The sequence below is a fragment of the Homarus americanus genome, unplaced genomic scaffold (assembly GCF_018991925.1).
Source record: "Homarus americanus isolate GMGI-L3 unplaced genomic scaffold, GMGI_Hamer_2.0 scaffold40145, whole genome shotgun sequence".
NCBI classification, from domain to species: Eukaryota; Metazoa; Arthropoda; class Malacostraca; order Decapoda; family Nephropidae; genus Homarus; species Homarus americanus.
The window spans coordinates 140,356-152,603 of NW_024741274.1; the positions used below are offsets into that span (position 1 = coordinate 140,356).

Below are 12,248 nucleotides of genomic sequence, written 5' to 3' on the forward strand. Positions count from 1 at the left end.
GATTGGAGTAACGTCACTAGTGGGGTACCTCAAGGCTCAGTACTTGGACCATTATTATTTATTATATACATAAAGGACATAGATATCGGCTTAGACAGCAACATAAGTAAATTCGCTGATGACACTAAAATAGGGCGTACAATTAAATCTGACGAGGACTCTGCAAAACTACATGAAAATCTAAAAAAAAAAAATCGAATGGTCTGATAAATGGCAGATGGAATTCAATGTGGAAAAAATGCAAAGCACTTTGTCTAGGAGATGTAAACAGAGAAACCAGATATCAGATGAACGACGATGTTATAGATAAATCCGAATGAGAGAAAGATTTAGGAGTAATGATAAGTAGGAATCTTAAGCCAAGTAAACAATGTGTCTTTGTCCGAAACAAGGCTAATAAAGTACTTGGGTTCGTACAAAGGAGTGTTAGTTACAAGACTAGAGAGGTTATTCTAAAACTATATCTTACGCTTGTGAGACCTCACTTGGATTACGCAGTTCAATTCTGGTCATCGTATTACAGAATGGATATAGAATGCCCAGAAAGAATTCAGACGAGAATGGCAAGACTAATCCCGGGCATTAGGATCCTTGAGTACAAAGACAGGTTAAAGCATCTTAATTTGCACTCCCTCGAGAGACGTAGAGTGAGAGGCGATATGATAGACGTTTATAAATGGAAATCAGGGCTAAGCAAAAGTGATATAACAAAGGTACTCAAACTATCCAACCAGGAACGAACTCGTAACAGTGGCTTTAAATTAGACAAATCTAGATTTAGGCTCGAGATAGGTAAACATTTGTTTGGAAATAGAGTAGTGGATGAATAGAACAAGTTACAAAACATCATCATTAACTCGAATGCACTAGATAGCTTCAAACATAGGTTGGATGGATAAAATAATGATTTGATTTTGATTTTGCCGCTTGCAGCGGCTACTTTATTGTGCACCCCACACTCATCCTGTGAGCGGTAGCGCAAAAGGATTACAGAGTAGGGTTTACGAAGGGTCATAATAATTAACCCCCGTTGTCAGTATATTATGGCATTGAATGTTACACAGTATTTCATTTACATTATTTGTTTAGTTCTATACATAAAGGGTAACTTATTCACAAATGCGTGAGTACAGGCGTGTGAGGCAGAAGGGTGTGTCATAGGAGGGAAGATCAGCTAAAACTAATGGCCCATCACTTTTTTGGTAGATTTTAGTGTATATAAACAGAAAATAATTTCAGTTTCAATATTTTGCAACCTTTTGCTAGGTAAATTTTAGCGTGAAATTTATCGAAAATCTAACGTACAGCTGCATTAGTGCATTACAATTAAATAGTGAACATTGCTTTCTGACTTCATTCTTTAACAACCCAACTAACAATATTTTTTTCTGTTTCAGATTCTGATGCATTTATAAGTTGATAATATTTGCGATGGCTGCTTGTGTCAGGACGAGGAACCAAAAATCCAGCCATCTCAGTCACTATCTTGGGTCTGGGAGAGAGCTCCTGAAGTCGGAGTTGCCTACATTGAGAGATGCTTTGAGATACGGTGTTTTAATCAGGCAAATCAGTGAAAAGAACCAAAGAACTTACACAAACAAAGACATTGCCAGTGATATGACCAAAGCTGTCTTGGCACAGTACACTCTGGCTAACGCTCAGTTCAAGCCTCCAGTCATAACAAGTCAGAAGAAGATTAGTGAGAGACTGCTAGCCAGTTGGGAAAAGGCAAGAGATATCTCTCTTGGGAGAGGAAAACTTGCAGTTAAGGACAGCTTTGCCAAGCAACTGGACCAGTTATTTGACATAATTACTTGCAAGTGCCCAATTGTTCTCTGTCCTGAGTTTGGATGCGATCGTGACTGTAAATCCGAGGCCCACATCTCCTGTATTTGCAAGCGTGAACTGAAGATTCCTGTGATCGAACTGGCATTTGTCAAAGCACAGAGAGAGAAGACTGGCAGTATAGGGGCTCTCATGATTTCTAGCCAAGATATTCCGGAGTCCAAGAGACAGGAGGCTGCCACAGAGAGACAGAAGAGGAGAAGAGTTGCCGAGGAAAAGAGACTTGAGAAGGCCCAGGGTGAGGTAAAAAAGGCCGATGATTGGAGTCAAGCTGATTCAGAGTTTAATGACTTCCCCATGGCTGATCCGAGTGCTGACCAGGAGAATGGTGACTTTGTTCCTAACCCAGAAAATAATGATCCCAAACCTTCCAGGCACAAGATTCGAAATAGGAAAGATATCCCGAGCATAGCTCTGGCCAGCATGCGACACCACACTGGTCTCAGAGAAACTGCAGAGATAGCAACAGCTGCCTGGATTGACGGTGGTTTGATAACACCTGATGATGTTCACCTGGTGATAGATCATAACAAAGTAAGGAGAGCTCAGGAGAAACTTGTCAGTAACCTAGAAGAGGAGTTTGATAAGGGGATAAGAAAATGGAATCAATTGTTTGTTCTTTGATGGGAGAAGGGATGACACTAAAGTGTTCATGAAAGTTGGAGATTCTGACAAGTTGTTCCCTGCCATGGTGAAGGAGGAACACTACTCCTGCTGCAGTGAACCAGGAGGGAAGTATTTGTGGCATTTCACTCCAGAGAAAGATGACATCAGGAAACCAGCTGAGATAGTGGCAGATAACATTGTGAACTGGCTCAGAGAGAGGAACGTAGACCAGACCCTGCAGGCCATTGGAGGGGACAGCACCAACACGAACACAGGGTGGCAAGGGGGGTCATACAGTGGATAGAGCGGAAGATTGGGAGGAAGCTGGTCTGGATTGTTTGTGACTTCCACACCACCGAGTTGCCACTCAGACATCTGATCCAGGAGCTGGATGGCAAGACTCTTTCAAACAACAGATGGTCTGGTCCTCTTGGCAAGATGCTGGACTCTGCCACTGAGTTAGAAATAAATCCGAGCTTTGAAAAAATCACAATTGGCCCTCCACTCGTTGAGCTTGCACATACTGTCATTGACGACCTGAGTACTGACCAGTACTATGGTTACATGATTTGCAGTGCCATCAAAACTGGGGTCATGCCTGATAGACTTGCTTACCTGCAGATAGGTCCAGTCTCACATTCTAGGTGGCTCACAACGGCTCTCAGGTTCTGCAGAATTTGGGTCGCTCATCATAAACTGAAAGGGAACCAGCTTCACAACCTGAGACTTATTGTCCAATTCATCGTGATTGTCTACTTGCCAAATTGGTTCAACACCAAGGTCAAGTCATCGTTCTCCGAAGATCCGAGGCATGTTCCCTTCCAGCTTGAGCTCCTGAGGAGTCAGCCAAGGAAGGTTGTTCAGATTGTGGAGCAGACTGTGAGGAGATCTTCCTGGTATGCTCATCCCGAGGCAGTTCTGCAGACAATGCTCTGCAGTAAGGATGAGGAGGAGAGAAGAGTGGCAGTCAAAAAGATCTTGGATATGAGACTTATGAGAGGATCTGGGCATGACGAATCAGTTGGTGACTATTCCTTCAGGGTCAGGAAGACTCCTGAAGTCAATCTAGGTGCCAAGACCCTCACTGATCTCATAGATCTGGATAACATCCAGGCTGACAGTGAGCCCCCTCTTACCTGCAGCCTCACCAATGTTCAAGTCAGAGCTTTCCTGGACAACCCCATGCATGTCCATGCCTGGCCCTCGCACACCCAGAGTATAGAGCGTTGTGTACAGCAAGTGAGCGAGGCCAGCAGTCACGTGTACAGCCAGGAGAGGAGGGAAGGCTACATCCGAGCTCAGGTGGTCAGCAGGGAGGTGATGAGTAGAAACAGAAGCAAGAAAGACATGTTCTCTATGGTGTGCAGCAACACCGGGTCGTAGTAGTAAAACCGGTTTTTGTATTTGATGATTTTGTTTTCTAAAGGAATATTAAATTTAATAAATGTGTCAAGATCATTCGTTTCACTATTCTGGATCATTTTCATCCTAATAAATTAACCTGATACATTTACTTTACTTTAAATAAACTATTTAGTGGTGTTGGTAAAAGGGTGGGAATACTGAATTTTCATAAGATTTCAAGTTAAAATTTACCTAGCAAAAAATGAAAACTTTTCAAATCTGAAGATATACATGATTCTGCACATAAAACTACATCATTAATACCATGGGCCGATTTTTCAAACTCAATAAAAAAAAATTCGCCTCCGTATGACACACCCTAGTGAGGCAGTATGTCTGGCCTCACACTTTGTTATTCACCTTTACGAGAGGGGTATTCAAGCACATTGCGTATTTGGTTCTGTACATGAGAATTGATATAGTTACTAAGTGCAAAAAAGTGGATACAATCTTAATATGTCGACTATCTTGCCATTAGAGATGAAGTGTTGTGCCATTTCACACACAGTGTGCTTGGACCTGTCCCTAAAAGGTTCTATCTTCACACAGTCGAGGACGTAGTGTTCAAGTGTGTGGCCATATGTATGGCCACACACTTTACATTTAGTTTTGTTTACATCTGCTTGAGGAACATACTGCCAAAGGTACTTATATCCTAACCTTAATCTAGCGGTTACAACATCTTGTAATCTAGTGATCTTGTTACTTGCTCCATATACATGTTTCACTTGATACATCTCATCATGGTAACCTATGGATCGACTAGTGCCTGTTTGCACTTGTCTACTTGCGTCAAACTCATCAAAAAGTTCTTTCCTAATTACAGTTTTAAGGGTTCTTTTTGACAGACCCAAATTGTATTCAACGGTGTCTTTGTTAGACGCGAGTTTGGCGAGGGCATCAACTCTGTCATGTTTTATGAGGCCTATGTGAGAGGGGATCCACAACAGTTTGACCTTGACACCCCGGTCAACAAGGCACGCATATTTGTGTCTGGCTTCAGAGGCAAGAGCGTGACAACCTGAGTCGAGGGTACCAAGGGCAAGTAGTGAGGATAGAGAGTCAGTGATGATGAGACTGTCAGTAACAGTGGTTTCAATGAATTTAATAGCTGTGAGTATGGCAACTAATTCAGTTTATAGAGTGGATGCCCAGTTGTTAATTCTAATTCCTTTCTCAATTATATTACCGTCAGGTTGAGTCACAACAATAGCACTTCCAGCCCTCCCACAGGCGGTGTTTAGAGATCCATCAGTGTAGATGGTCTGTGTGATATTATCATCAGTCTGTAGAGTGTGTATGTGTTCAAGAGCTCTCAATTTGGCAGTGTGTTGGAGATAAATGCTTTGTATAATTAATTTTTTAGGCGGATACGTCGGTATTGTGATATCGAAGGGAACTGTCCGCCAGGGTGGCAGGAAGCGCTGTTGTGTCTCAACTTTGTACAGGTGGTCTAGTCCAAACATCTTCATATGTGTAGCTGTAGTTTGGATCCATTTAAACTCAGTAGTCCCATGGTTCATACATTCTAGCAATTTTAAGGAAACAACGTTATCAGGAACACCACGCAGAAGCCTCAGGGCTATCATGAGGTTGACTTCAATTATTCTATCTTTAACACTGGGTATACCTGGTTCTTTCCTCATATTAAGTACTTTAGTGCTCATGGGACATCCTAGGATAATTCTGAGGGCTTTATTTTGCATTTTCTCGACCTTGTCAACGCCTTTCCCGTCACGAATGACCAGGGCTGGTGCGTGGTAATCTATCAGAGATCTTATATCGCCTAGGTACATTGTTTTAACAATTCTAATATTAGCACCATAGTGCGGGCTGTACCCCGCTACACTTCTAAGAGGTCTCAGTCTGTCAGTACATTGGCGGGTTAGCTGTTGTATGGCAGGTAGGGTACAAGGGACGGAAACACCAAGATATTTAAAAGAAGAAACATAGTCAATAGTGTTGTTACCTATCTTGAACTTGGCGGGGCCGCGTTTGCGGTTACCAGCTTGTTTGTTGAACACCTTAGTTTTCTCAGTGGAGATAATAAGACCGAGGTGTTCACAGGCTGCGTATACATGGTTCAGGGTGGTTTGCATTTCACGATGAGTTTTAGTATGTATAAGAATATCATCAGCATAGCTGATTGAGATATTGCTGGGGTTGTCTGGTATTAAATTTAATAATGCATTCATAAGAACATTGAACAAAGTGGGGCTAAGTACTCCACCTTGAGGGGTACCAAGTTGCATATCTTTAACTTCACTTTTGTAACCCTGAAACAGTGCAGCAGCCCTTCTGTTGGTTAGGTAACCACTTATCCAGTGTAACAGCCTACCTCCTATATCCATTTTGGCTAGTTCGTACAATATCAGTTGCCTATTGGCTCAGTGTGTAAAAAGTCTGGGAGATCTGTGTACTGAAGCTGATCTGAGGGAGCATAGGCGTTTAGCACGTTGAGTGTGGAGTTGCCCAGGTGGATAGTGATCCCATGGTACTGAAGGTTGGTAGTCTTTTTGGATACAAGAGGTACATGCGGGAGTGACTTCTTAACATACATCAAACATGTGTGAGTAGAACTAGGATCATAATACACATAATTGGGCAGACTGGGTGGGGGCTTACCATTAGGTGTGAGACACTCCTGCAGACACACAATATCGATGTCCTCAGTCACAACTTTGTGGTGTAGGTCAGGGTATCGTTTTCTAAGGGATGAGATGTTCCAACTCATCACCTTCACCGCTCTGTATCTTTGCCTGGTATTAACACTGGCCATTATGAAATGTATTTGGAACTTTGTCTGGTATTAACACTGGCCATTATGAAATGTATTTGGAAAGAAGCAAAAGGCACTGTATGATACTGTTCTTTTCTGCGCTGCCTGTCCCTTCGGCAGGCAGTAGGCCAGTTAACCTTTTTGAAACATTTCTGGAGCATGTACGGCTCAACAATTGTTGTATTTCAGTGGCAGACAACAACACACTTTGGTTACACTCGACATCACCACCATTTTCTGTTTGTGCTTGTTCATCTTCACTGACCATGTCCACAGAGGCATCAGTAGAACTGTTACCAGTATCACTATTTTCCTCTGCGTGGACACTAGTTCCTGGTGGGTCTTGAGTTTCCACATCTGGTACTGACATCTGAATGTCTTCAGTTTGACTGTAATTTTTCCGTAGCTGCTGCACTGTGTCTGTGGTGTTTTTTTCCTTTAGTGTATCACAGAGGCTCCTTAACATTTCAGTTTGAGCTGTAAACTGAGCTTTGAGTTCTTTAATTTCATTTTTCAAATCATTGATCTCTTCACGTTGTGCGTGTTCATGGAGTGTGTTGGCAGCTACCTGTTGTGTCGGTACGTCTGTGTTGCCCCATGCTGATCTTGACTGCTGGTGATGATCCTGGAGCTTTGGTGGGGAGGGCGGGCCAGGGGTTGGCCGTAGGGAGTACCCTAGCAGCATTAGTGTTTCTTGAGACCTGCCTGGGTGGCGGGTCTGGGCGCTGAAGGGGTGTAGGAGCTCTAGAACAGTCAGGGTGCCATACAGGAACTCCAACTGTTTTGCAGTTAATACACTTCTGTTGGATGACACCCCCTTGAGCAACTGTATCTCTGCAAACCTGTGTTGCATGTTGCCTTGAGCAGAGACCACACCATGGCTTAGTCGAGGGGCATAACCGGGCCACATGGCCCCAGTGCTGACAGTTGTAACACCTCCGGTTAGGGGGCTGATAAAGAGTTACCTTCAGAGTCCGATAGGCACCACGGACTCGAATGGTCTTGGGTGGGTCTTCCGAGCCAACCCAGTCTGCAATGACTGCATTCTTGCCCCTGAGTCGCTTCGTCCTTCTGATGTAGGGATGAGCTTCTAGTAGTGTAGGGGTCTGGTACTGGTCGAGCCCTATGATTAAGATGGTTTTCTTGCTCGATGGTTGGGATGATTGTTCCATGGTTATTCCCCTTATGCTATTGGTGAGGAGATCCTGTATGACTGCTGGGTCGTTTCTAATCAGAACATGATCTTGTGTACCGACTCTGAACTGAAACTCAGCCTCAGGGTATTTGTCTTCCGCATCGTTCAGCCAGAGATACTTGTCTTCAGGTGATGTACCTTCAGGGAAGTATAATCTTACTCTCATGGGGGGTTGTGGTTGTAGTTGATGGTCTCGAAGTCTTTCTGCCTTTCCGGCCTTCCGCTTGTTCCTGGACTGAACTAGTTGAAAGCCATCCTCTCCGTTGGTGTCAAGGTCAACACCACAGTCGCCTGGCTCACTCAGTGCATCAGGAGAGTTAAAGCGAGTAGCTGGGTCTCCAGTCAACTCAGACATGGTGGAGTTACAGGGCTCGACTTATATGCCTACGTCAGAGGGCCGAGGACTGCTTGGCACTCCTAGGAAGTCAGCGGTGGTTGGGAGGCGTAACCCTCTTAGAGGACAAAGGAGACTGGCATCTACAGCGTATTAGCGGTGTGAGGGGAGGCCATGAGCGGGCCTCCCGCGGAGGGAGTGTGGTGTCGGGGGGACTAAGGTAACAGGAGTATTCTCAGTTTATAAACACTTTTATTACACTACACTTGCTCTTAATAGTATCTCTGTTTTTCTGGTTAGATACAGTATCAAAGTCAATATAATAAGCGATAGGGGTTGGGTGTAAATGGGACTGCCCAGTATGGGCCAATAGACCCGCTGCAGTTTCCTCCATTCTTATCTATCTATCTATCTATCTATCTATCTATCTATGAATTGTGTACAGGTACACTGCGAGGTGAACACTGCTGACGTGGAATGGGCTGAGGGAGGCTGGACCACTATCTCGATGCAGAAGACTTCCTGGATCACCGTAGAACCAACTTATGATAACGGCTACTTCATAGGTGAGTGCACTGTACTAACTACTACTGTATAACATGCATTTATTGTACCGCACACTACTGTACAGCTTATGAAAGCTTAAGTTTTATCCCCAAACCGTGACGTTCTTGGTCAGTGTAAGAATATACTGTAGAATATAGAAAAGCTTGATTATAATACACTGAGAGTTCAAGTTTTAAACCACGTGAATGTCTGTGAAATATGCCATTCACGTGCATAGGTCAGCTATTTCCACAATCCAAGTAAAGTTGGCTGTGGTTTCAATACTGTGTGGCAATGCAAAGTGCCAGCTCACAACACAACACACGACGCCTCACAACACAACACACGACACCTCACAACACAAGGCACTTCAACACGACACACAGCACAACACAACACATGGGACCTCACAACACACGGTACCTCAACACGACACACGACACAACACAGAACCTCACAACACAACATACGGCACCTCAACACGACACACAGCACCTCACAACACAGCAACAAAAACCAAATGTAAAGTGTGTGGTCAAACATATGGCCACACACTCGAATATTATGTCCTTGACTGTGTGAAAAATAAAACCTTTTAGGTAAATGGTCCAAGTACACTGTGTGTGTGAAATGGCAGAAAATGTAAACTCTCATGGCAAGTTAGCTGATATATTAAGATTGTATCAACTTTTTTGCCCTAAATAACTATATGATTTATCATGTATAGAAGAGAACAGACAATGTGCATGAATATCTCTCACTCAAATATGAATAACAAAGTGTGCGGGCAGACATATTCTCTCACACTACTGTACTCACGTATTTTCAAATAAGTCACCTTTTTCATACAGAACAAAACAAAGAAAACCCTACACGTGTTCCTGATCGACACGATCAACTTGCTAACATTCTTGATCTTTGTTTTACCTCTAACCTCTCACACTATTCATACTCAATTTCTGCCCCCTTACGGTCTTGTGATCACAACCTTATTTCTCTTAAATCAAACTGGGCACGGCCACCTCCCCCGCCTCCCTCTAAACGTCATCTATGGCACTATCGGAGGGCAAGCTGGCAATCCTTGCGAGAATTCTTCACCGACTTTTCTTGGGATGAATGTTGCTTTACCACTCGGGACGCCTCGGTATGTGCTGACAGCATTGCTGGGGTTATACAGGGTGGTATGAGTGCATTTATCCCATCTTCTACCAAAACTTTCACTTTACAATCATGGTTTGATAGCTCCTGCTCTCTTGCATGCAGGGAGAGAGATAAGGCATATCAAGCTATGAAACTATCTCTTTCTCCTATTACCCACTCCTCTTTCATTACTTCTAGGAATCGTTGTAGGGCCAAGCGGAATTATATAAAAGGAATGACCGCTGTCCTGACTAATTCTTCCTCTAGAGAATCCTTCTGGTCCTTCACCAAAAACATCTGTAATAACTTCTGCACTCCTTCTTTTCCTCCTCTCTTCCGACCTGATAACTCTATAGCCATCTCTACCCATGACAAAGCCAATCTCTTTACCACCGTATTTTCCTCTAATTCCACCTTAGACGATTCCTACTCTATCCTTCCCACCCCTGAACCTCCTACTGAACCTATGCACTTTCCTATAATCTCCACTCGCAGGGTTGCCGGTGTGTTATCCAGGTTAGATGTGCGTAAGGCGCATGGACCGGATGGAATATCCCATCGTGTTCTGAGAGAGTGTGTTGAAACTCTGGCCCCTGTGTTTGCTCGCCTCTTTCTCCTCTGCCTCAAAACCCAAACTTTTCCTTCTTCTTGGAAGCATGCCTTGGTTCAGCCCATCTCGAAGAAGGGTAACCATTCTAATCCCTCTAACTATCGCCCCATTGCCCTAACTTCATCCCTCTCTAAGATTTTCGAAACTATTTTGAACTCCTATTTTCTCCTTCACCTTGAACGCCTTTCTCTTTTGTCGGATCACCAGTATGGCTTTCGCCAGGCGAGATTTACTGATGATCTGCTCTCCTACTGCACCCATCTTTGTTCATACTCTCTTAGGGAATATGGGGAAACTTTCGTCGTGGCCCTCGACATCTCCAAAGCATTTGACAGGGTATGGCACAAGTTTTTGCTTTCTAAACTTCCCTCTTATGGTTTCTCTCCCCCACTTTGTTCTAATCTCTAGCTTTCTTGAGAACCGATCCATGGCAGTTGTTGTCGAGGGATCGATCTCTCGCTCTTTCTCTACCAATATTGGTGTCCCACAGGATTCTGTTCTTTCACCTAATCTCTTCCTTCTTTTTGTCAATGATTTAATTCACTTTACAACTAATTCTTTCTATTCTTACGCTGATGGTTCTACTCTTCACTCTTCTTCACATATTCCCCTTTCTCCTAATTCTCAAACTAGATCTGTTTCTAGGGCTGATATCATTACATCTGTCAATTCAGATCTGTGCAGCATCTCCGAATGGGGAGGTAGAAACTTGGTTAAATTCAATAGTAATAAAGCTCAGTATTTACCAATTACACTTTCTAAATTAGGACGCTATCATTCTGACAAATTCTAAAATAGATATGCTAGGCCTCATCATTTCCTCTAATATGTCATGGAAGCCACACATCCTCAACATTGCTAAAGCTGCCTCCCGAAAGTTGGGAATGCTGTACAGAAGCCGTAGCTACTTTACTCCCGAGCAGTTGCTTCAAGTATATATGGGATTCATTCGTCCTAACTCTAAGTACTGCTCTCATATCTGGGGTGGCTCTTCTTCTATCCAACTGTTAGATAGGGTGGAATCAAAGGCATTTCGCCTTATTAAGTATCCTCCTTTAGTTGACAATCTTTCTTCCCTTTCGCTTCGCCGCAATGTTGCTTCACTCTCTCTCTCTTTTACAGGTACTTTAACAGGCAATGTTCGATGGATTTGGCATCCTGTGTACCGCCGGCAAGGCCGTGGGCTGGTAATACACGTCTTGCCCGCGGTGCCCACCGTTTCTCTGTGGATGTCGGTCACACTAGAATAACCCGTTATAGTGCGTCCGTCTTTCCTCACACAGCCAAACTGTGGAATGCTCTGCCTTCTTCTGTGTTTCCATACTCATACAATCTGTCTCACTTTAAAAAGCTGGTTTTCCGGCATCTTCGTGGTGTAGATTAATATAACCTTTTTCTTTTCTATTATTAAATTTTTCAATTTTTTCGCCCCCCAGGCCCCGTTGTGGGTCGTTTGACCTGTACCCGGGTAGGCTAATTCCCGTAAAAACAAAACAAAATACTCTGTAACATTCAGTGCCATAATATTCTGGCCTTTACTCTGTAATCCTTTTGCGCTACCGCTCACAAGATTGAGCAAGGGGTGCACAGTAAACTAGCAGCTGTACAGCACACAGCACAACACATCACCACACGAACACAGCACAGAACAGCACAATACACAGCATCTCACAACACGCCACACAGCACCTCACAACACAACACTTGGGACCACACGACACACGTCACCTCATAACACAGCAAACGGTACCTCATCACATAAGAATATAAGAACGTAAGAATGGAGGAA

General features: G+C 43.6%; 1 protein-coding gene across 1 annotated transcript in view; it reads left to right on the forward strand.

Annotated features, from left to right (window-relative positions):
• Nucleotides 1-12,248, forward strand: part of LOC121875819 — an 89,718-nt gene that overhangs the window by 55,832 nt on the left and 21,638 nt on the right. The window contains exon 5 of the mRNA XM_042380512.1: nucleotides 8,609-8,729. Within this exon, the coding sequence (XP_042236446.1) occupies nucleotides 8,609-8,729 (121 nt within the window). The remainder of the gene's footprint in view (nucleotides 1-8,608; nucleotides 8,730-12,248) is intronic.